The sequence below is a fragment of the Lepidochelys olivacea genome (genome assembly GCF_965140295.1).
Source record: "Lepidochelys olivacea isolate rLepOli2 genome assembly, chromosome: 13".
Lineage (NCBI taxonomy): Eukaryota > Metazoa > Chordata > Testudines > Cheloniidae > Lepidochelys > Lepidochelys olivacea.
The window spans coordinates 20,449,293-20,475,568 of record NC_140423.1 but is presented as its reverse complement, the minus strand read 5'-3'; the positions used below and the strand labels follow the sequence as shown (position 1 = coordinate 20,475,568).

The window sequence follows — 26,276 nt, the reverse complement described above, 5'->3', positions numbered from 1 at the left end:
TCCCTGTAGTGGGGCTTGGCTGGCATCCCACACATTGTAGCAATAAAAGCAGGGGTGGCCCGGAGCCACGTGCGGCTCTTCAGACGTTAATAGGCGGCTCCTTGTCTAGGCACCGACTCCGGGACTGGAGCTACAGGAGCCAGCTTTCCAATGTGCTGGGGCGTGCTCACTGCTCAACCCCCGGCTCTGCCACAGGCCCTGCCCCCACTCCACCTCTTCTCGCACCCTCCCCTGAGCCTGCCGTGCCCTCGCTCCTCCCCGCACCCAGAGCCTCCTGCATGCCACAAAACAGCTGATCAGGAGGTGCAGGGAGGGAGGGGGAGGTACTGATCGGCGGGGCTGCTGGTGGGTGGGAGGCGCTGGGAGCAGGTTGGGGGAGCTGACGGGGGGGCTGCTGACATATTACTGTGGCTCTTTGGCAATGTACATTGGTAAATTCTGGCTCCTTCTCAGGCTCAGGTTGGCCACCCCCTAAAATAAAGACACTTGTTCATGCAGCAGCTATGTCCTTTGATATTCAGGTGACTAGAAAGCCGGCAATTGCTTCACATCCCTGCTTCTCTCTTGCCTTTTGCTGCTGACAGTGGATGCTGATGTATCTTACTGTTGTATTGGCCCTCAGTAAAGCCTGAGCAATGGTTACATGTCAGTGGAGAGGAGGCTCTGGGGGTCTTTGAATCCTTCCATTTGAGAAGCCGCATTGAAGCGTGTGAAGAATCCTCCCCAGGTGAGAGCTGGTTGTTGGTGCTGGACTGGTAGCCAGAGGGCAGCAGAGCTTTGGCCTGCAGCACTGATTCTTTCTAAGGAAGCAAAAGAAACAGATTCTCTACACTGCTATTAGATGAGGCCTGGGATGGTTGCCCCAATGTCTAGGTGAGTGATTGTTTGGCCCCAGTAATAAATCTACCTGGTCACAATAGCCCATTTCAATCCAGTGCTGTGATGCACACAGTTTGCCTGACGGAGATGGTATCCTGGGGTGGGCGGAGCCCGTGGAGGGGACATCCCATCCAACTGAAAGGCAAACTGATAAAAGGAAATACTTTTGCATACAATATAGAAGCAAGGTACCACTAAGAGGCTAGCTAAGAGCTTAGCAGGACTCAAAAAATGACTGGACGACATTTATCTAGGTGCTCCGAGCATCCACAGATACATTAGGGTAAAATCTACAGAAGAGATAAAGACAGGTTTCAGAGTAGCAGCCGTGTTAGTCTGTATCCACAAAAAGAAGAGGAGTACTTGTGGCACCTTAGAGACTAACAAATTTATCTGAGCATAAGCTTTCGTGAACTACAGCTCACTTCATCGGATGCATGCTCTCTCTCATGCTCCAGGACAAATAACAAAGCTGTAACTGCCTAAGGTTAGGAAGAAACGTCCCATATGGGCAGGTTATTCCTGAGGGCTATTCTGCCCTGGCAACGCTTTAACGTGGCTTGTGTGGTCACAGCAGAGCGCTGGGAGAAACCACCTCCAGGAGGGGTGCAGCTCCCAGTGCTGGGGCATAGTCTACACTGGGGCTTTATAGCGCTGAAACGTGCTGTTCTCAGCGGGGTGTTTTTTTCACACCCCTGAGCGAGAAAGTTGTAGCACTGTAAATTGCCAGTGTAGACAAGCCCTTAATTACCTACGCTTGTTGAAAACGAGAAGACAGTTCAGAAAAGAACCACAAGATTTATTCAAAGGGATGGAAAAAATGCCCTTTAGTGAGAGACTGAAGGAGCTCAATCAAGAGGTAATTTGATAACAGTCTATTCAAACCTTCACAGGGAGAAAATCCTGGGTACTAAGGGTTCTTTAATCCAGCGGAGAAAGGCAGCCCAAGAGTCAGTGGCCTGAAGCTGAACGCAGCCAAATCAAATTAGAAATTAGGCTGTTTTTTGTTTTAAATCCGTGACGGTGATTAATCATGGGAACAAAATATGAAGGGAAGTGGTGGATTCTCCATCTCTTGAGGTATTCAGATCAAGACTGGAGGCCTTTCTAGAAGAGATGCTTTAGCCAACCACAAGTGACTGGGCTGAGTACAGGAGTAACTGGGTGAAATTCTCTAGCCTGGCTTATACAGGAGGACAAACTAGATGTTGTAATGGTCCCTTCTGACCTTGGAATCTACAGGCTCTCACACACCTCCTTCTGGAGTAACTGAACTGGATGTTCCCCAGGTCTGATCCAGCAGGGCAATTCCTATGATGGTTGAGAATAGCTGGGTATGATTTGCATACAGCTGATATACTGTTCATAGATCACAGAATTCTCTTCTCTCTCAGGAGTAGCTATTAAACTGGCATTTCCATGCTGCTGGTTAATTTGATAGCATTGCAATTATGCTTTGTTAACAAGATTAAATGACTAAGAGGTTTGATTAAGCCAGAATTCCAGGCCTGGGATGCATCTTTGCTGATAACGCTTTGTGTCACGAGACAATCCAAAATTAATGTTAACATGCTAAGCCAAGCATTTTATATGCGTCACAGGAGATAAGCTTATGTCAGCGCTGCAGCTAGACTTCCCTCTGGTAAACAGGCACCCCAGGCTGAAAATTGCTGCCCGAGGTCTTGGAATATAGAGACTCAAGGGAGCAGGTCTTCAACTGGTGTAAATCAGTTCAAATTGGCTTTAAGGGAGCTATGCTGATTCAGTCTGGAGTTTTGTTGATTTACACCTGTTGAAGAACTGGCCTAAGGTCCTCAGATGAGACATCAGGTCTCTGAATGTTTCCAGGCACAGGGACACATGATCTTGGGCCATGCTGGGGTTTTCAGCCATGGAACAGCTTCCTTTTAAACAAAGCTCTATCTCAGGATATGGGGACTGATCTGAACTGCTGGGCAGCTTTCAGCATGGATGGCCCTACCGCCTCAGTCGTCCACTCACCTTCTAGCTGGTGGGTGTGACCAGTTTAAATGTAGTCACTTCTGGAAGTGGGAAGACACAAAGTGATTCGCAGGGCAGCATCAATGGCCAGCCCTGTGATATTAGTACCGAAAGCACCACCCCCTCCAGAACAGGAGGGAGGCCCATTCCTGAGATAGTGTGCGGGGGGGAGTTTGCACTGCCACTGCCTATGCAACAAAGGCCTTTGGTTTCCTGGGTTCTCAATCCAGGCCCTTTCACCCCCAGGGCATTTCCTTGAGAAGAACCCAAAAAGTTCTACAACTGCCCGGTCAAACCAAGCTCTCCAGAGCAGGAAGCTACAACTGATTTCCAACCAACTGGCTCTGCTGCTCAGGCCCATTGTGATTTTGTGTGTGAACTGTTATCATCTAATGATCCTAACCTGCCCAGGTTAGCAATGCCTCCATCTCTTCAGGGAGCTTGGCATGTTTAAAACTCTGCATGGAACTCTAACATGTCGAAGAGGGAATAATCCAGCATTGGCAGTTACTGGATTTATGAGTCTTTTTCATCTCTATTTTCTATGATCCTCTGAGGCATGATTTGGAAATGGCCCTGGTATTTGGCCTGGGAGCCATTTCTGATTCCTGATATTTTCCCTACATTTCCTGTCCCCTCTCTCTGATCTGCCATTTCTGGTTTCTTATCATTTTAATGAGAGTTCTGGAAATGGAATTGCTTGAGGTAATTCTGAGACCATTTACAATCATAGCTATCTTAACAAATCCCACTGCTTCACCTCCCTGGAAGCAGCTTCCTTCCTCTGTCCTCTACCTTTTCACCAGCATCCTGTTATCTCACTGGGTCTGATAGTACCATTAGCCAATGGGGAGCCAGCACAGGGCTGGGCAGTTCCTTAACAGCTGTTTATGCTCATTTGCACCACCACCTGCAGCTAAAGCTCTCTCTGGCCTTTGCATCTGGTGGGCCAGAGCTGGAGAATCCACTGAAATGAACACACGGAAGATAATCATACTAGTAAGTGACATTTCAATAGCACTGTTCAACCCAAAGGCCCCCGGATCACCAAGGCTCAGAGTAAGGAGAGAATTCCGCCAGCCCCCACTTCCAAACACACGTCAGGAATACAGCAGAAAATAAGTCTGGTGACATCATTAAGACTCAAAGGGCCTGTCTACACAGCAAAAAAAGAGCCGGGGTCAGCGAGTCTCAGGGCCCAGGTCAACTGATTTGGGCTTAATGGGGCTAAAAATAGCACCATAGACTTTTGGGCTCAGGCTGAAGCCTGGGCTCTGAGACCCAGCGAGGCAGGGAGGATCTTGGCATCCAGGCTCCAGTCTGAGCCCTGGCCCCTACACTGCTATTTTTAGACCCACAGTGCAAGCCTGAGTCATTGAGTCCAGGCTCAGATTCTGTCACAGGACTGTTGGATTTTTGCTGTGTAGACGTACCGTGACAAGCCTTCTTCAAACACACATGGTGCAGCTCCAGGGCCACAGAAATCCAGATCATAAGGATATTATTTATAAAGCCCCTGCCTGGGAGCTACACAAACAATTCAAAACATCCAGACCAAAGAGATGCAAACATCCGTTAACCCTTCACGACATATAATAACTCGCCACATAGCCAGATATAAACAGTGGTGTGGGAGAAGGATGGACAGTCTGGGACTTGAATATGTCTCAAATGCCTCATCATCTTTCCATTCATTGTGGCTCGGTGAAGATAAAAGTTTGTCTGCACGTCAGCCCCCCATCACTGTAGGTTGGCTCCTCTTTGTTCTGATGACAATGTGGAATCTTGAGATACATGAATCTATGGACACCATAGGATCCTGTCACAGTGAACATTATTTATAGGTATTCCACAGGCACCATCTCCTCCTCCTCCTCCAAACACAGAGCCCCGCAGCAGGCCACATTGGCAAGAGGCCAGGAGCTTGAGGGACACAATGGATTGGAACAGAATGGAGCCGACATCACCCCATCTATATTCTTACGGAAGAGCAGAGACTATAATCCAGATTCTAATGCATTTAGGTGCCTGACTCTCACTGGGAGAGAGGCACCTAAAGATCTCTGTGGCTACTGGTCCCAGGCAATGGCTACCTGGATTGCTCAGATCAAATGGGAGGCTTGTATGCTGCCATCTGCAGTTTCAGCACAGATTGTAAGAGATAAGAATGGCCACTGTGCTGGCCTCTAAAGGTGAGCCAGGGGAGTCTCACTAGACCCAAGGAGTTTGAAGACAATCACTAACGTGACATGGCCCTCCAGCTAAGCCTCAAATCCTACCGTTCCCAATGTCACCATTGCCTGGTGGGCCAGGATGAGCCTGGGGGAGAAAAAGGACACCAAAGAGAATGTAGGAGTAGTGGTATGTCAGCATTTAGCTTTTCATCATGATTGTCATCATTTACACCCAAAGCCCTTAGTCTGATTCCCCCCATAAATTCTCTTACCTCTCAGGCAAGTCCACCGTTTCATAGGGAAGCAGACCCCAATCTATGCCCAACCATCTCCACACTCAGTACCTTTTTAACAAGGTAATCACCTCTCTCCTGCCTCTTTCTGGAGCTGATTTTTCCCCATGGCACATCATCAGCATTCCAGTTTTCTTGGGTGTTGTGTTGTCTTAGTTCCTTAGCTGTCTCTCTTTCTGCAATGAAGTGGACCGGGTTTATATATTCCCCAAGTCTCTCCCACTCCCAGAAGCCTCTGAGAGGATTGGTTAATTGTAGTTAACTGCTTGGGGTTTTTTACTCTCCTACCATGTGACAGTTCACTGTCTCACAGAAGGATAATAGAAGGCATGGTGGTAAGATATATAAGCTATTGAAACAGCGAGCTAGACCAGCAGTAAATCTGGGAGCTGTCCCATCTCCCCTAGTGTTTCACTATTACAAGGCCAGGTACTTGGAGGCAGATGGAGAGGTGAAACATGTAGCTTAAGGTTGCAACCCAGACCCACATGTGTGTATTTAGAGTGCAATCTGCAGTAAAAGGTATGTGTTCAGATCAAAGCCTAATCTGTGGCAGCATCAGCCAGGCCTTTGGGAGAGGCTGCCAGGTTCCTTTGTTGCTGAGTGTACTATCTCCAGAGTGAGCTGGGTTTGTGATGTAAAATGGCAGCTTGCTTCAAGAAATGAAAATGAAGGAATATATTTTTACAAGGATCAAACATCCCAAAGACAGGATCAGGGTTAATTTGAACTGAAGGAGACATTGGAGTTGGAATAATGGGCCACAAAAACTTTGTTTCTTAATCATCTTGACAGCCGTGCTTGCCGTGTATGGATAAATCAGGGAGATGCAGAGAGAACCAACCAAACTCCAGCTAATTAAACAGACAGCAGCTGAGTAGAACAGCTTGCAACAAGGTATCACCTTCAGCGGGTTCCTTGGCATTTCTAGCCAACAGGAAAACAGCAGCTCAGGTAGCTTCAGATACCATGGTGATGGGCATGGGATAGATAGATCTGTTTAACCCACATGCATATATTTTCAGAACTCATTAACCCTTCATTTGCTGGATATAAAACACTGAGAAAAGCACACAGCTAACAGTAGTCATACCAGAATGAGTTCCCCTTTCCCTGACTCCTGTGTGCGACTGCACAAGTGCATAGAGACTAAGGGCCAGGTTCACCCATCCACTCCATCAGCTTTGTGCCACTCCAGATGTGCAGGCTGAGTCAGCCCTGTGGGTGTGTGAGACCTGGAATGGCCTTGTCAGGTGCATGGTGAGAAAGCACGGGTTCAAACAAAGCTTCCTGTTTTGAGCTGGCTGAACAAACCTTCGGAGCTGGGGAAACAGGAAAAGGCAAACATTGTGGTGAAAAAGTAAACCACTTTTCGTTCTCACTTTGAACTGTTGGTAAAAGTGAGGAACAGCTTTTGTTCTTCCCCCACTCCAAGACTGGCAAAGTAACACCTGTTAGCTGGCTTCATGCCCACGAAGGCCCGTGCATGCCGCAGGGGAACAGCTGGTCGCTGCCTGGAGTGTGTACTGTAAAGACCTTACTAAATGCAGTGTATTTTATGTGTGGCTTGTTCCTCACAATGCACCATAGCTGTTTCCTCTAGCTCAGCCTTTTCCAAGTCAGCATGAGTGGCTCCTCGTTGTTATGCATTCCTGGGGTCTTTTAAAGGTAACTGTGCAATCTGCTAGTGTGGAGATGAAGCACTGTCGCTTAATCGGAGACCAATGCACATGCTGAGAAAGGAAATTGAAAAAGCTTCAAATCCAGCTCTCGAGACGCATTACTCAGCCGCTGCCGCTAGTCATCCTCCTTCATATTTCATTATTTTAATGACCACATAAACCCCTTTGGAATAGCAGCTTTGATAATGCACACATAATTGCCTTGGTGGAGCAGAGATCCTGAATTGTTTCAGCAGATGGGGAGACACAAAAGCAGAAGGGCTGGATCCTCTGTTAGGTTCTCAGGAAATTTAACACCAAACTCTTGGGGAGTAGCTGCTCTTGCAGAGACGGCAGGACATTCTCCAAGTTGAGAGGCAGGGTTCTGGCTTGCAGGGAGCTGAGGGCTGTCATCAGCACCGGGCAGTGGTTGCTGTTGTGTTAAAGTTCTGTAATGTTTAATTAAAAATGATCTGAGGGTTAAATACAAGCTTTCTGTGTGCTCAAAAGAACAACACGCCGGAGTGTCAGAAACTCTCCTGTAAAATGGGGGTGCTGATAATCACCCTCTACTGGGCATGCTCTCAAGATGAAGCTGTTCACGTCTGTAATGTATTTTCCTGGGGCTAAGTGCTCTTTCAGTGCTGAGCATTATTACCAACCTCATGTGTCACAGGTGGACAGAGAAGCCTGCACTCAGGGCTTTGCTGGGAAGGAGGACCCATCCTTATCCATTCTGTATTCGTTTCTCATTTCCTGGCATCCCAACTTTCCCTGTGATCTGCAGTGGGTTGGTTTAGTCTTTTTTTAATTATTATTATTTTGCAAACGTTTTTCAGATTCCTTTTTCACAGACCTGAGGCCATGCAGGAATCTGGCACCTTTGGGACCTTCTGGGCAGCACTAGATCCAAGCTGTCTCCCAGTTCTCCATCCTTTGGCTGCCTCCTGTTAATCTCTGATGCCATTAGCAGGTAAGAAGGCAAAGAAAATGAAAGGGCTGCAGCCACAGGTTGACCCTGTGACCCCATCCTACTTCCCCAGCTTGACCGATCTACAACAAGAGGGAAAAGGGCCAGTTTCCTGCAGCTGATCTGCTCTGCTCTCTTTCTGTCTCACATCTCTTCCTTTCCTTTAGCAACATGCAAAAAGGGGAACAAGTCACTTTATTATCAAACCACAAGAAATGCATCAAAGGGTCAGCAAAGATTTGGCTTCATGCCACAAAAGTAAGGGGATGCCGGGAGAGGCTGCACCCTACAGCCTAGCACTCTGATAGGGCTGGTTGAAAACTTTCTGTCAAAACTGTTTTTCAACAGGAAACTGGGTTTTCAACTCAGTGACATTTGTCATGAGAAGTGTCTGCTTTCCATGCGACTGCCACGATGCACCGCAAGGGTAGGCCATGGTGCATCATGGAAGATGTAGTCCGATCTATAGAGGCGAATGGGAGCAGGAGGCACCTGAACTACAACTCCCAGGAGGCACTGCAGCAGCATTTCAGAATGGAAATATTCTCAATTTTGATATTTTGATGAAGCTCAAAACTGTCCATGGAGAAAATCCCTATCGTCTAACCAGCTCTACTCATTGCTATCTAGACACTGTTGGAGGCTGACATATCCTTACTCAACACTCAACACCCAGGGGCGGCTCTACCGACTTTGCCGCCCCAAGCAGCCGCTGCCGAATTGCCGCCGCGCCCGGAAGAGCGGTGGAGCTGCCGCCCAAAAGCCGCAGCAGCGGGAAGAGCGGCAGAGCTGCCGCCGAATTGCCGTCGCGGGACACGGCCGGCCGCCCCATTCTGAATGCCGCCCCAAGCACCTGCTTGCAAGGCTGGTGCCTGGAGCCGGCCCTGTCAACACCAGACGCGTCTGGGGCAGTTATGGACTGAGCCTCTGCGAGCTTAATTCTGAGTTTCCCTGGCCTTGGGAGTTGATCTCTGACCCAGGGCAGTAGTGACATGACATGTAGCCTGTTGCTTTCAGTGGATTTACATCAGTGAAGGTATTTTGCATGGAGAATTGGGCATGCTGTCTCCTAACGCTGGCTTCAGGGTTGTCATCACAGCTGCTAAGAGTTGTGGGGGTTTTTTTCTTCCATTGCTCGAATCTCAGCTTATGAGGCCCCCCCGAGCTATGAGGGAGCTGGTGCTCCATTCCAACAGCTCACACCATCAACACTAGGATGCTGCTGTAGTCTACAGAATTTCCTAAGCCCTCTCAGGACCTGCCAGCACACACTGGAGAGAGCGTTCCTAGGACTTCAGCCCAATGTGCATATGACTTGCAGCCCACCTGCCAATGGTTTGTCTGACATGTGGTTATATGTAATGATCAATATTTCTGACACTATCAATTATCAATTTGCTGGCAATGGAGGCAGTATTGGAATGTTTGCTATGGTCTACACAGGAATAAAATAACGTGCAAAAATCACTTAGCTCATTTTCTATACATGTGTACATTCAGCAAGACAGATGCAAAAGCAGCAGCTATTGTCTGCAGACAATAAGCTTTAAGGTTTACTTCTAATGTATAGAACAAAGCCTGATAGATACCCATCTATGCGGAGGAGCAGAAATAACGATAGTAATAATAACAGAGATCAATATAGTACCTTTCTCCCTGGAGAGTCCCAGTGCATTTTACAGGCTGTCTATATACAAAGTGGCAATTCTTCAACCAAAAAACTTCAAAAACAGACTCCAACGAGAGACTGCTGAATTGGAATTAATTTGCAAACTGGATACAATTAATTTAGGCTTGAATAAAGACTGGGAATGGATGTGTTATTACATAAAGTAAAACTATTTCCCCATGTTTATTTCTCCCTCCTACTGTTCCTCACACGTTCTTGTCAACTGCTGGAAATGGCCCACCTTGATTATCACTACAAAAGGTTCCCTGTCCGTCGTCCGTCCCCCCCACCCCCGCTCTCCTGCTGGTAATAGCTCACCTTTCCTGTTCACTCTTGTTACAGTCTGTATGGTAACACCCATAGTTTCATGTTCTCTGTGTATATAAAATCTCCCCACTATATTTTCCACTGTATGCATCCGATTAAGTGAGCTGTAGCTCACGAAAGCTTATGCTCTAATAAATTTGTTAGTCTCTAAAGTGCCACAAGTACTCCTTTTCTTTTAACTGCGATCTCTGTTCCTTTATTGGGTTCCTGCAGGTAGTTGGTTGGAAGATGCTCTGTTCTATGTTGTACTTGTGGCCCAAGAATTCGGATCCTGCACAGAGACAGTACAATGCACAATGGCTTGCTGGGGGTCAATTCATGTCTTCTTTGCTCTAGTAAACTGCTGCTATTCATCTCCCACGCAAAGCTCGGCCAAGTCTCAGATGCACAGCATGACGCGTCACCTCAGTCTAGCACAGAACAGGTTCCAAGTCTCGAGCTAACAGCATACAGTGGCATTGCAGAGAGCCAAGAAACGTCTGAGTTATGTATTTCTAAGCTGAGATTCTTGGCTCTTTACCCCAATTAAATCTACGAAGATCTCCCCGGGATCTGTGTCATCCAGCTTTCCACAGAAGCTGGAACCACAGCACCCATCTGCTGCAGAAGATTTTGGGTTCTATAAAGCGATGAAGAACAATATGGTTGTGCCTTGCAAAGGGCACTGACGGCATCCAGCTAGCCAGGGACCGTTCATCCCACGCCCATTGTGCTCTTCCAAATCGAAAGCCCAGTGCTGCTGCCAGGGCAGAGTGGGAGTCTTGTGCTCTCTCCCTGCTCGGCTGCTTTTGTGGAGGTTATCACGTCACAGCCCATCTCACACCTTGCTCCCTCATCCTCTAGACAGGTTGGTGAAATAATCCATCATGTCCAAGTCTCATGTGCAAGGAATCTTTTCCCCACTGGATTCATGTGGACGTGGTGCTGACCGAAAGCTCGGGATCTGGAGATCTCAGTGGCTGTGATCAGCCACGTCAACCAACTGGTGACCTGCTGCTACAATTGAGCAGCCACATGGATTTCTTACTGGGGAGGCAGCTGGCTTACCTCCTGAGAGTGTGGTGAGGCAACAAAGCCAGGGACCCAGGCTAGGGAGCGGCAACAGCTGAAGAAGGGGGAATTTAAAGCACTGCTGCACTATCCTCAGACCCTCCTCTTCTTCCCCCTGTACAGGAGTGTCCCCCCACCCATTCCCTTACCTCCACAGCCAGCCAAAAGATGCTGAGGAGAAGACATTGTTCCTGCTAGGCTGAAAGAGGCTACATGACTTCACCCCTTGTCCCTATAATTACACCCTTGCCAGCAAGGTCTGGCCAGTGGTGTTTTCTCCCAATTCCTTCATTCAGTTTCCTTCCTTTGCTAGAAGCAGCTGGGATTTTATTATCTGATATTTACTGCAAGCCAAGCATAACAGCTCTTAACTTAGTCCTGAAGAGGTGGAAAGGCACAACAAAGAAAACCATCAGTGCCCTGTAACAACTGGATACAGAAATAGCACTTGAGAGTCGAATAAGCACAACATGATCTATTGCACCCGCCCTAACATGTGACAGGGCCCTCAGCCAGTGGGGCCAGTGGAGCTGGTCCATTTTGTCACTGGCTGTAGGGTTTTTTTGTTTGTATTTTTGGGGTTTTTTTGCAAGGAGCATTGATAAGGGAGCTCAGGCCGGGCATTTGTTGAAGGTAACTCTGGCTCAGTAGAGAGGGACGCCGAGCTCTATCTAAACACTTCACAAGCACTTATATTTTTAATATAGTAAAGTTAAAATGGCAAAGACTTGCACAGACACGTGTGTCCAGGACTGAATACAAATTAGTACATTCAATTAGTCCAGAGGTCTGCACTAGTTTCACAAGTGACCCTGACTCTCAGCCTTACCTTCCTTGTGTTCTTCTCTCCTCCTCCTTTTGTATCCTGCACTCAGACTGTCAGTGACTTGGGCAGGCAGAACGCATGTGCTTCGTAAAGTACCAGGCACATCTAGGGGGCTCTGCAAGTAACAAAAAATGACAATGATGATATCTACACAAGCACAGCAGGAGTCACACCACACGACAAGGGAGAAGACTCTTGGGGCCTAATCCTGGCTCTGCCACTAAATGCTGTGTCTTCTTGAGCAAGTCAAGCATAGCTCTGTGCCTCAGCCCCACCCTATAAAAGGGGGAGAGGAGGCCATCACATGGGTGTGTGACGTTTGATGTGGCAACCCGCTATATGCACAAGCACTGCGACCACACCCCTGCATGCAAACAACCACACACAAAACAAACCAATATGCACACGTACCAGCCACCTGTACGCACACACACTGAACACATACCTATCTGCACAGGGGCTGTACTGGACCACTCATCTATACACAACGCAAACCACTAAGCTCAGGCACCTTGGACCCTGCACACCCACACAGCTATGCATATATGACAGAAGCTATCTGCACTAGGATACAGGCAAATGCACATCTGACATATACACAGGGGCATCACGTATCTTAAACAAGCTGTCACACTGGGGCAAGTCACTTTTTGGAAACACAGAGGGGTTTTGTAGCAAAGACAGCATGGAAGAGCCCAGAGTCCTCCAGTCATCAGAGATTGTTTTCAATTCAGGATGTGTAGTTTCCTTCCGAATGTAGCCTCACACCTCCCCAAGTGCCAATCCTGTCTTGTCTACCTCTTTGTGCCGACATGTCACTGACAGTTATATAGGTTAATAACATGCCATGTAACTGCAAGAAACAGGAAACTGTGACGCTGTGTCAATGTTTAGCTTTTTCACATTATCCTTATTAAAGAGCTATCAGTGAGTCCCTTGGACAGTACATGCCTACTGTTCTTTATTTCCCTCCTGTACTGTATGCTCCCAGTTCACATGGGATAAGCATCCATTCATTATTTCTGGAGTTCATTGGTTGCAAACAACATGTCCCAAGATGCTATTCCCAAACACTGGATGTCAGAAAAAATTATATTAATTAAGACTCCGTGAATTATTCATGACGCTGGATTTAACCTGAATCGGGGAGAAATGAGCAAAAGTTTACTATACTACAGATGATAACATTATATTCCCAGAGAGACAAAGAGATGTGGCTTATACTTACTGGGAAAGATCAGAGACATGGTGTCAAGCAGAGAAATCCCAGTGTGATCAGAGCCTGGCTGTTGAGATATGAAATGCAAGCAGTCATCCATCACCCAAATATCTTCCTGCAGCGGGAGTTTCTGTGTCTTGCTTTTCTTAATCAGGCCTGGGCAGCTGGCTCTGTGATAATGAACATCTTCCGAGATGCACTACTGCTTTTTGTATTGTTTCTCGTCTCCAAAAGCTCACTGGATCAATGCACTGCAGCTTGGTATTAAAGTAACTAATTATCAGCCTTAGGAACTATGACTAAAAAAATTCTTCACGGAAGTGTTTTTATTGGACACATCTACAGTGTATGGGGAAAACTGGGCATCTGCCCAGCGATGACTACAACACACACAATGCATCAGACTTACTGTAAAACCAGGGATGATTTCGTAGGCAGTAGACACTTCTTCAGTTGTTCCAAAGTCCAGGTCAGAAATATGGAAGGGATCTAACCAGGACGACACACCTGTTGCTTCTCTGTGACAGTGGTTTGGAAACTTATTGACTAAACATTTTTTTGCTAAAAAGTCCCACCGCATCAAAAGCAAAACATTGTGAAAACGTATCAATTACTATGCAAGTTTTGACAGGATAGTTTCTCAGGCCCAGGGTAGACTCTCGGGGAGGGGGAAGTGGAAGAGCTACAGAGAGAGAACAAAAACCTGGCTGTTCTGATCCAAAACCAGACGTTTCGACACTTTCATTTTGCAAAAACTTTTGAAAGTTCTTGTTTTGTTGCAATGTGGAATGAAAAAAGAAAAGTCAAAAAACCTCAAAAGTTGTCATGAAGTGGAATTGTCATTTTTCCAAACAGCTCTGTTCTCCACGCTTGAGTCCCTGTAAAAAGCCAGCCCTTAATCCCCATTGTGAAGCAAAGCCACTTTAGCTCCCTGCCTGACAACTGCCTCAAAATAAGGGCATAGTAGAATAAGGGTAGCACAGAAACAGTGTAGTAGGCTCTATGCTCCACCTCCAACCCAGCATAGGCGGCATGACTGGGGGTAGGGAGCAGGGACAGAGTGCAGCAGCACTCCAGTGATCCCTCACTGCTGGGACACCCCTGTGGGTGCTGGGGGCAAATGAGGACAGACAGGATGGTTCTGTCACACAGAGCTGGGTCTAATTTCTGCTCCCTGTCTTTTCTTTATGTCAGCTCCAGTACTCTGTACACTACTCCTCTGCTGGTTAAAATTCAAAGCCTCATAAAATACAGCTGACAAATAACCAAGCCATTTGTACAGCGGGGGAAGTTCTATATTTGACGTAGCACGTTCCAGATTTAGAAAGGAGCCCATCAGTGAGCTTCATTCAGCGTGAGGGACAAAAGCTGTTAAACAGCCTAGCTCCAAACTGTCTTGGTTCTGTAGCCCTCACCGTACAGGGGAGCGAGTCAGAGAGACCTGAATGCTCAGAGCACTCATCTTCTTGGCCAGCTCATTCATTTCACAAATTGGTCTACAAATGCCAACCCAGTGACTCAACGGTCTATTATAGGGTCAACATGCTTTTCTCATTTACCCACACCATCCATTTCTTAGCAGGCATCTTTTGCAAAGGCTTCCTGTCAGAAGCCCTCAAGCAATCCCACTTCACGGACAGGAAGCGGGTCAGAGTTCCAGAGCCATACATTAGCCAAACCTACTCTGGGCTCACAACTGGCCGGGGCTGTACTTCTCCCTGTGGATCTGGCTGTGGAGTCTTGCTCAAGTCCCATTGTCATCTCAGACAATGAGAGCTGGGTTGAAGGATGAATTTATTGTAGTCAGCACAAAGTGAGCAACTGGGGGGCAGGTCTTTGTGATCTAAGGTGTGGGTCACATTGGGGATCAAGGGCAGCTCTAGTTATAGGGAGGGCCTGAAACAGGGGAATATTGTGGTTATTGCTATTAATGTGTACAGATTTGGATTTTCAAAGGAGTCTAAAGGAGTTAGGTGCCCATCTTTGGTTGAACTTCAGTGTGATCTGGGTGCCTAACTCCTTTAGGGGCCTTTGAAAATCTCAGCTCTATGGCATAGTAAGAGCATAACGGGTAAAAGACATCCAGCCAATAAGAGGGCCCTGCCCCAAAGAGCTCCAACTTTGCAGGGCAACACGAACACTGTGAGAGTGGGGAGGGATGTTTCACAGGTGGGCAATCATGTGGTTTTGGAAGGAGAAGAAGGAGGTTGGTTTGTCAGTGTGATTGGGAAACTGTTCCAAGTGCAAGGGGTGGAATGAAAACAGGTGCAGCTGGCATGGAAAAAACAGGAAGGGGCTGAGAGAGCTGCATAGTGGGAGCTGGGATAGTCCGGATCTAACAGGTCCTGATGTTGATTTTCTGTTGTGCTTTTTCTCGTGGGAAACAAGTGAACTGAGAAAGATTCCAGGATAGACTGGAACTGACATTTGGTTTAAATTTGGCAATAGTTAAAGAGCAGAGCTGGGTTTCAGCACACAGAGAAAACCTGGAATAATCGCCATTGAAATGTCAACCCCAGGGCAAAGTAATCTTAGCTGCCTTCCCTATACACCGCCACTCAGCAGAGATGTACCGTGGGGCAGCCCTGGCCAGCCACCATGCACTGTGGGGTAACACCGCAAAGCCCAGGGGGCCACACTGTGTGGCTACCACCACATCGCCTCAGATGTACTGTGGGACTGAGCTTCGGCAGCTCTGCTCTTCTCCTGCTGCTTGTGTCTGACTCCCAGCACCACCTCCCTGTCTCCTCCCATTGGGTTGTATTCCCCTCCTCAGCTGCCAAAATCTGCAGCTCTCTCCCCACCAACCCCTTCCAGGGACAAGTCCCCCACCACCCCTGCCTGACTCCCTTCCTAGAATCAGAGCCTCTTGCAGTGTCCAGGAGAAGCCCCCTGAAAGTGGTCTGAAAGAAGGGAGGTGGGGGAGGGGGTGTCTATCATCACATGGAAGCAGCAGCTTTGGTAAGACAATGCTTAAAGAGCCAGCTCAATATTTATGTCATTGGCTTTTTGGCTGGGCCTGTGACCCCTTGAAGCCCTGCCCCCATACACCCTTTTAAGCACTGCCTGATCCCTCCCCCAACTACCAAACCCTAAAGCAGCATTTCTCAAATGCGGCCATAGTGGCTGCATGTGGCTGCGAGGGGCTTTCCTTGCGGCCACAGCTCCCTGGGCTGTGTGTGTGTGTGTGGAGGGGGGGAGTAACAGCGCCTCCCTCTCCCTGTTGTCCTGGATTCACCACCTGGGTGTTGTTGCTGGGGCCGCCAGCGGGGGTTGGGCCCTGTCCCCCCTGGAGACACCAGGGGCACAACGCTGGAGGAGCAGGCAGCCAGTGAGTTCCCCACCTTCCCAGGGGCGATGGGACTCAGGCTTTGAGGTTCAGCCCTGGGGTGGCAGGGTCCCAGGCTCAGGCTGCACGGTGGTAGGCCCCAGGCTCCAGCAGTGGGGCTTCAGGCTCTAGCCCCACACTGCCTCCCCAAGCCTCTCATCCAGGGCTTAATTTGTCCTCAGGCTTGGCCGGGCTGCATAAGTCTACTGTGAAAAGTGATACTCGTATGTGAGAAGTGATACTTGTATGTTTGTTAATGTCACTTTTCACAGAAGACTTAGTAGCTAGCAATAAATAAATTACAATGATTTGGAACATGTCTATGTGTACATTTATTTGTTTTTCCTGAAGCTAATTAAGTATTTTAGGGAAAAGTGTGAGAGCAGCCACCAGCAAGAGTTGGTGGCCACACCCTGAGGCCACCAAAAAATCTGTCCTGAGAACCCCTGCCCTAAAGCATGTGCCCATGGCAAGTGCTCTCCCACAACTCCCTTGCCCAGACCTATCAAACAGCCCCCTAGAAACCAGTCTCCTGGGTACAAGGCTTTGCTCTGTGTGAGGTCTGAGTGATGACCAGACACAAGGAAGGCATCTGGGGCCTGAGACAACTCCCCTGGCAACTGATCAGCCTTCAGAAACACACCAGATGCTGTCTGTGAGTACCTGCAGCCTGCTGATAGGCATTTACAAGATCTCTTCCAGGTAGTTCCCAGCCAGAAGGCTTTTGCTGCTGGGCGATGGCAGGACTGTGTGTAGGACACAGATGTTCTCCCACATGTGTGCCACATTTCCACTTTGCTGGCATCAGAGCTCGTATGTGAGGCCTGTCCATGCTCCATGTGACAGAGCAAACCTGTCTTTGCCTTTGGCCCCGCTGGGTCCATCTTGCTGCTCACAGCAGGGGCCTCCTAGCTGTCAGAGGCTCTGCCAAACTGACTCAACTGGGCTTCAGCAAGTTCCCTATTTCCTGCTCACGTCCTAGTTGGGGAAGTTCTGCAAGTAGGAAGGTAAAACTGACAAGTGATGGGGTTCAAAGCCAATTTCCAGCAGCAAGAGGAGATTATCCTAGCTCTGACACCTAGCAGGGAAGTCAATGCCTCCCTCTGCCTCCCTGGAGGAGTCTCCCTCCGCTGCTGTAACACAAATGCCATAAAGCCATGTCCCTGCTGGCACACGGGTCCTTTTATGAAAAAAGAACAGGAGGACTTGTGACACCTTCGAGAAGGTGCCACAAGTCCTCCTGTTCTTTTTGCGAACACAGACTAACACGGCTGCTACTCTGAAACGGGTCCTTTTACGGAGCTCTCACCAAACCTTGTTTGGGATTTGTAAACATGAAGAGAGAACTGATCTGTCAGCAGACAAACTAAGATTAGTAAGAGCATGGCCCTTGCCCAGGGCAGTTAACAGCTGACAATCTCACACTGCAGACTGAACTACCAGCACATGGGGAACATCATTGCTAGCCCTCCATTCACCCCCTGCATCCTGCAGCTGCTCTCTTGCTTCCTGATGCAGTTTTGCTTATGCAGCCTAACCCAGTAGCCCTGACCCTCCTCAGCCTTGGGATTCATATAGACGATACAGTTACCTGTGGTGCTGGACCCAAGGCTCTGCAGAGAGTTGGGAGGTGATGCTGAGTCCTCCTTATCAAGCTGCCCTGCAGTGGCTCAAGAGCATAAGTACCAACCTCAGGGCAGACTGTTAAGAGGCAAGGTACAAATCCCAAATTGGCTGTGAGTTTTATATTTATTTCACCAACCAATTTTCAAGTGGAAACTCCCCAGGCCCTATAACAGCCTTAATATGGAGTCACTGACAATCCCCTTGGGTACTTCCATTCTATCTTGCCACTCAGGTAAACTTACCTTTGTGATAGGTGGTTCTTTATACTAAGAATCACAGCAATATCCCAGTCCCAAAGGACCAGTCACTTACCCTCAGTCAATTGTATCCTAGATCTCGCACCAAAGATAATGCTTGTAGCCAGTCCTATAATAAAATGTACACATATTCCTTAAATAGGAAAAGGAAATAAGAGAGTTATTTATAAAGTTAAAGCACAAATGATACACAGATACACAAATGAGTTACAATCTTAAGTTTAACAAATTTATTTGAGCATAAGCTTTTGTGAGCAACTCGAATAAATTGGTTAGTCTCTAAGGTGCCACAAGTCCTCCTTTTCTTTTTGCAGATACAGACTAACACGGCTGCTACTCTGAAACCAATCTGAAGTTTCAAAAGCTAATAGAACCCTTCTATAGTAAGCAAGCTCTATATGTCCTTTAGGGCTAACCCAGGCTAAGCACTGGGGTTCTCTTGCTTATGCCTAGAAAACCTTGCTCCCCAGAGTCCAAGCAGCATAGAGATATCGTTCCTTCTTGTGAGGGGTTTTTACTCCCTTCCCCACATGTGCTCTGAGCTGTAAACTCAGCTGATGGGAGGAATCCACTTTCATGACTCATCTCCCTAAGGTGAGGGGAAAGAGATGAGCAACAAAGTCTTTTGTCCTCTTTAATGTTCCCCAATGGTATGCCTGGTGTCAATGGGCCTTCCTTGTTGGCCAAGATGTAACACCTTCTGTTGGAGATCAGCACTTCACACTCCTTAATGTCTCTCTCCTGTCTGGTGAGTTTGTTACACAGTCACAGAGGCTTACAATACAAATGCTTAAATATTACCTTACAATATGGAATACAGATGCTATAAGTGAGATTAATGCAGGCAGCAACTCACAAGCAACAATAAAGTCTAAACACTAAACACATTATTATAATTCTAATATCTATTTTAACAATAGGTCAGGAAGGAATTTTTCCCCAGGTCAGATTGGAAAAGATCCTGGGTTGTTGGTTGGTTGTTTTTGCCTTGCTCTGCAGCACAGGGCAGAAGTCACTTTCAGGTTTAAACTAGTGTAAATGGTGGATTCTCTGTAATTTGAGGTCTTTAAACCATTATTTGAGGTCTTCAGTAACTCAGCCAGAGGTTAGGGGTCTATTTCAGGAGTGGGTGGGCGAGGTTCTATGGCCTGCAATGTGCAGGAGGTCAGAGTAGATGATCATGATGGTCCCTTCTGGCCTTAAAGTCTGTGAGTCTATAACAATGCTTGCACCACAGAGGTGACCCAGACTGGCTCCAGTTATGTATTTGCTAGTGTTCATTTGAGACATGGGGACCTGGGCATGAGCTGGCACCTGGTGTGCCAGCTTCCCTGCATCTACTTCTTCACTGACAGTTGTCAATTCCGCTGCTCCTTTCACAAAGGAAACTTGCTGGTGGAGGCCTTTGCCGGTGCTGGCAGTATGCTGGGCTATCGTCCTGTCTTCCCCCCTCCCTGCTCTGCTCCCTCTTTGCCTTATTCATTTTGTGGGCAGCATCAGTGGCAAGCACAAGGACTGAACGGGGCCATGGAGTCTGAATGCCCCTCTTCCCCAGATGGAGTGTCTCCAGGTCCAGTGAGGCTCAGAGGCAGAGAGGATGGTATGTGTGGGAAAGATAGTACATCCCTTGCATTCACTGTGCCTGTGTCCTGCAGGTATTTATCCACAAGGGATGTCTTTCATCAGCTCTGAGTCCACTGAAAAGTTGCTGTAGGAAGCACAAGTGGGGGATGCATTTGGCAAAATCTATCCAGGGGAAAACAGCTGAGACTTTCCTCTTGGATCTGTGCTCTGGGGCTCCATTAATCTTCAGACTGTAACAGAGTCTGTTTTCAAACATACAGTCAAGCACCAAGTTAATTGGAGGCAGTCCTGGAACAGAAGATATGAGCTTATTGAAAACATAAAACTACTGGGGCATTTCCCACTTGCCAAATATCAGGATCAGTGACAATTAATTAGCAATTAATCATTTTAGTTTGAAATATCAGACTGCATCATCACAGATAGATAGGCATCCTCAAGCTGTAGACATGACTAACTGGGTGAGGAGAGGTGAGATTTGCATTGGTTGCACCTGGATAAACTCGGAGTCAAATGAAAATTGCCAGGGGATGTTCCATAGGCCTGTCGATAGAACTCAGCAAATAATTGATTTTGCAGTTGCGAGGGGAGCTTGCAGGGCCCCTGCAGAGAGAACACTGGTCACATGGGGTCACATTTTCAAAAGGGCTCAGCAGCTCTCCCTTCTGACCAGATTTTCAAAGGGGCTCAGCATCCAAAGGGGCTAAGTTTTTTTTAAAAATCTGGGGTACAATCTTCAAAAGTGCTTAAGTGACTTAGAAACCCATTTCCATTGACTTTCAATGAGACTAGGCTACGTCCCCTTTTGAAAATGGAAGTCAGACTCCTGAGACACTTAAGTGCTTTGGACAATTTTACTCCTACTCCCTTATTTTGATGCCTACGTAGGAGCCGTGAGCTTTCAAAGATACTGGCTGTGCTGCAGGCTCCCTTCCTTGCCTCCAGCTGCAAGAAAGAACAGATGGGAGAAGGAGACTGAATGAAGGGTAAATGTAGACATTGCAATCTACATATTTTCCAAAAATGATAAAACATTTATTGCGCTACAGACAACCAAAGATACAGGAAATACTTTCCTATCATTACTGTTGTAGGCAAGGAATTGCTGTAGGTGCCCAGGGATGTTGTGCATTTGGGACTGGAAGGGGAGGAATACGACATGGTCCAGACTTTGGAAAAGTTTAAGGCCCTGTGATCCATGTCACAGCTATTGCCAGTTGCCAGGTAACAAGTCCAAGCGTGTCCCATGCCCATCACATCTCACTATTTGTACTACAGCAGGAGAAATGTCATTGATGCTAGCAGACGCTCTGCCTCTAATAGACAGTCCCGACGAGAGAGTCTGAATGGATTTATTGATGGCCTCTCCTGTGGTTTCTGGTAATACTCTTCTTTCTCTGTGTTAACCGATCTCCTTACAACTGGCCGCTGAGCACAGTGAGAGCCCGTCATCTTCATCATCATCATTACACTGAAGGCACCACAGATGGCCCGAAGCACTGAGGCAGGCCAGAGAGGAGCGAGCAGGGTTGTGTGGTAAAAGCTCCAGCACTTATTAAGGTTTGTGGCTTCTTCCAGCTTGTTTCCATTTCCTGGCTATTTATGCTTGTGGGATTTCCATTTATTTATGGTAATCAATCCTTGCAGCTTTGACGTTTCAAGGTCACCTTGGAGGCCCTAGTGCACTAGTCCTAGCCAGGGCTTAAATTGTCAAAGAATATTTCCCAGAGTCCCACCCTAGGAGGTGCCTGGGTCCAGGGTGTCAGCCCCACTGGTTTAAAAATATGTATCGGAAGCACCACTCCGGACAGCTCCCGCTGAATTTAAGCCCTGGTCCTGGCCCTATTGAAGTCAATGGGAGTTTTGTCATTGACTTCAGTGGAACCAGGGCTTGAGCATGGTTGGCTTGGAAGGATGGGTGGTTGAGCAGGTAAACTACTGGACTAAGAGTCAGGAGACGTGGGCTGTATCCCGGCTCCACCCCAGGCTCCCTATGTGACCAAGGACAAGCCCACCGTGTGGCCATTTGCCTCTTCCATGCATTTCTGCATTTTCAGAAGGGGAATTAAACTCAGGGCCTGAGGAAGGCAGCTTAGCTGTGCATGGTCTGAAATACGTTATCTTCTGAAAGCTGCAGTTTCACAGCCTGGTACACAGGATGCCTCCTATAGCGATAACCCCAAGAGACAATGAAGTGAGTCTCTAGATAACGGCATGGGGAGAAGCAAGTCTGTCAGCAGGCAGCAGATGTGTGTGTGTGTGGGGGGGGGGGGAGTAGAAGTGCAGAATATCTTTTTTTTTTCCAGACCAATGCCCCATCATTACAGAGTGTGAGGGTTCCCCTGTGGAAAAGGCTCACGACAACACAAGGGGGGCAAACTGGTCTGTTGGTGCAGAGCCCAGCTGTCATGCGCTGAGAAGACTAACAAAAGCCATCTCCACTTCTGCCCTAATTTAGTTTTCTTGAACGGAAAAGGATTACTATTATTTTTACACCTAGATGTTAAAACCCAGTGTGCTAACCGAATGCCAGTTTGGTGATGGCTCTCTGCCTCATAAACTCCTCCTGCATTTTCAGTTAGATACAGGATCCTTCTTCCCTTCCTATCTTAAACTGCTGGGTTGTGGAGCTACATGCTGTCAAACGGTTGTGGCCTTTAGCCCCAGAGGTGGCTGCTTTTCCGTGATCCCTGTGTGTAGTTAGTAGGTCAGTCTGTTGCTTGGGAAGTGCTTTAGGATCCTTCTGTGCTGAAAGGAGTTATACAGATGCACTAGATTCATTTTTATCCTCTCCCCTGTATTTATTTACTGCTACATTACCATCGGCAATGGAGAGGCAACAAAGCCGACGTAAGCCAAGTGCTTTTTGCAGTGACTCATTGCATTCTTGTGATGGCTGCTTGCTTCAGACTATCCCTACCTCTGTGATTTGCTTCTAAACTGTAGAGAACACACAGGAAAAAGGCTTCTTCTCTCATTTCTGTGCAGGGAATTTACCATCCCTGGGGATAGCCACGCAAAGCCAGTGGGCATTGGTGGGAGGAGAGACACCTGTCTGCACAAAGGAAGAAGGGGGCAGACTTGCAAGGAAGAGATGGTAAGGCATTTTCAGCTGACCTGCTTTCGTGCCTATTTCCATCTCCACATCATCCTGAGTTAGTTCAGAAAAGTCATGCTCAGTACACATACCCACGCTGCACTGCTATACACAGTGGCATCTGGAGTACGCAAATAGAGAGCTCACAACGGAGAGGGGGGCCTGATTCTCAGTGACACTGTGGCCCCTGTTACCTGGCTCTGGCAGCATAAAAGGCCTGAAAGTGGGAGTAACTGAATCCTGCTCACTGCAAGGCCCCTGTGGGGTGGGGTGAAAGGGCTTTGTGGAAAGAAGAGCTCAGACCTTGGTTTGCTAACAGGGGAGAACGTTCTCACCCACATCTGAGGCTGTGCAGCAAGAGGGAATTTCACCTCAGCACAAAGTCTGTGCACCACTTAAATCCCAGTTAAGCCCTCAAGTCCCAGTTGAGTCCTTTGAGGGCTTGTGCTGGCCTTCTGCACAGGGGTGACTTTCACCCCAAATGTGCCTTTTCCTCGTCGACTTCTTATGCTCAAAGGGTCCACAGGGTTGTTGGCAACAATAGAAAGTATCACGAAATGCCCAGGATTCCGGTGGCCCTTACCAGCTTGAATCCACTGCCCCTTCCCTAGCTAAAAAGATCAAATGAAGGCAAGATGAGTCCTTTGCGGCACTCCAGAGTCCCTGATTTCAGACTGCAAACTCCTTGGGGCAACAATTTGCAGTGAAATCCTGCCCCATGGAAGTTGATGGCAAAACTTCCATTGACTTCAACAGGGCCAGGATTTCACCCCTGACATTTTCACTTCCCCGCAAAGCCCTGTGGGCACTGATGACTCTCCATAAATAAATAATAAGGGACCTGCCCTTCTCCACAAGAATCACTGCCTCATCTGTCAGCTGGAGTGTTAGAAAGGGAGTTGGGGGGTGGGGCTCATTCTGGGCAGGGCTTGAAGTTCTGCTTTATGCTGGAGGACTCTTGTCATTGACGGTTATCTTTGCTGGACGGTGGTTTTTAAGTAAATGCACCAGAGGCTACTGATGGGCAGTGCATATTTTACAGCTAAATACAAGAAAGAAATAAAACAACTCAATCTGGAGTATTCCCTCAAAGGGTCATAAAGCAGGGGCTTCAGGGCAAACTTCCTCTCCAATAAAATGGCTGTCTAAAAAATATTTGGAGGAAAAAGAAAATCCAACTTGACTATCATGTGAAAAGGAGATGCTGAGAAAACTGAATTTAAAATACATTCCTGATCCCACTCTCAGGGCTGGGGTATCTGCCACCATAATTAATTATACGGCCACATATTTATTCTGGGATGCTCTGTTCAGATGAATTCACATACATTTACTCCCAAGTTTCCAGGCTGCTGAGCCATCCCTAATTATCATAAAAAATAAATAACTTTTGCTTCATATCACAGCAGAGAGGAATTTCCCTTTGTCTTTTGAGGCCTCCCTTGAAGACTCCCTCCCCCCAGCTGCCTCCTTCCCACGTAAACAAGCGGGTTGAAACACACAGAGACACTGACACATCACACACGGAAATACACAGATCCCCCAACAGGAACGAGCTCATTCTGCTACACAGAACCGGTACACTAATGACTAACCCAGCAGAGTGAAATGTGCAAAACCCAGGCAGGCTCTCACCAAAACTACAATCCAGGACCTGTGGGACATGAAGCCCACTTCAAACACAAAAAGGAGAGATGGCACAAAAAACGTGACCCAGAAGACATTGACAGAGATTGACTTTCTGCACAAACTACTTAGACTGTAAGCTCTGTAGAGCAGGGACCATCTTTTCATTGCACGCCTGTACAGCACCTAGCGGCATGGGGCCCTTGTTTGTGTCTGAAACACAAGGGAGCAGGAGGCAGAGGTTTCCTCAAAAAACCAGGAAGATACAAATACATTTTTTATCAAAAAGCAATAAGAGAAAACTGTGTCTAACCTGGAAGAAAGGTGAGAGAGGGCAGTGACCTGCCACCAGATTTGGAACAAAGAGGACATGGGATAAAATCCCATAGTATGAAGTCTCATTCTGGGCTGGTTGTGTAGAGATCACCTGTACAGACTCTCATAAATACCGACACAGCCACGTTGCATTCAAATGTAACCCCCAGCCCACACCCGATGGAGTGCTAAGATTTTTCCTTTCCCATCACTCTACCCTGGTAACTGACCTCTGATATAGTGTGTGGGTTTGTAACAGTTTCTGGGCCCTCCTGATTCATAGAGATTGCTCTGGGTGGCAAAGGCAGCCCAGTGAGCTGAAAGGGGATGACTGCTATGCCTGGGGCTTTTCTGGATTCATTCATCCTACAACAATCTCTTCTTAAAGAGACAATGTCCTCCTAAGCCTCCCCGCCTAGGTCATTCCAAGTCAGTGAAGATGCCTACCAAACGTCCTGTCCTGAGAGCATCTCAAACGTGAGGCATAACCTGGTTTCCCAGACATGCACAATGCTGCCTCATGGTTCTGCAAGATTCTAAATGCATTTTGAAGATTGCCCGCTGTCTTAACTCTCCTGAGATCACCTTTCCACCAGACACAGAGTTTAGCAATACATGGACAAGAACTGCTGCCAGGGTCACATCCTTGTGCTGGGTGTGCCAGTGAACGATGGTGACCATGTGCCTAGAGCCTGAACACTCTGGGATAGATGCATCCCTGGCATAACTGCACTCATGTCAAGATAGTTTCACCCAGGATAAATTTGCTCACACTAGCAAAAGTGGGTGCAGAATTCCTCCTCCACCAGCACTAGCCTAGCCCCTGGGTGATGCTATCTCATCCTGCTCAGAGCAGCCAGTCTATGGCAGCACTCCCAGTGCTGGGAGCTCAGGAGAGCTGCACTGGTGGTAGGAGGTTTTCACAAGCTAGACAAGCTGTAGTGTAGATGGCGGGTCAGATGACAGTATTAAAATGCCGGGCCATGCTCCATCTCTCACTGCTAGTACCACCTGCAGCTGTGCCAAGGGGGAATTATCTGTCCTAACCTTGCCAGAGCAGGCAAAAGTTTTATATCCTCACTGGGAATACTTAATCCAGACCTTTAATATTCATTGAATGTGGGGGTGGTGGGGGAGGGGCTGTCATTTCCCCTAAAGCCCTTGCAGGTTTGTTCACACATCACACCTGGTTATGCTGCCAGTGCCCCGGGGAAGAACATGTTGAATGTTATGCATGTTTAGTTTTTCCAATGACTATTCCACTACATGCGTGTCTTATCCCTGTAGGGCCTGATCCAAAGCCCACTGGCACCAACGGGCATTGACTTTGGTGAGCTGTGGATCAGCCCCAAAGTCCCTCTGCCCCTCTCTCCT

At 47.7% G+C, this 26,276-nt stretch overlaps 1 protein-coding gene across 1 annotated transcript in view; it reads right to left on the bottom strand.

Moving 5' to 3' along the window:
* The window catches only part of RBPJL (recombination signal binding protein for immunoglobulin kappa J region like), a 205,148-nt gene that overhangs the window by 133,825 nt on the left and 45,047 nt on the right, over positions 1–26,276 (bottom strand). The window contains exon 2 of the mRNA XM_084645489.1: positions 11,854–11,965. Coding sequence (XP_084501615.1) covers positions 11,854–11,965 — 112 coding nt within the window. The remainder of the gene's footprint in view (positions 1–11,853; positions 11,966–26,276) is intronic.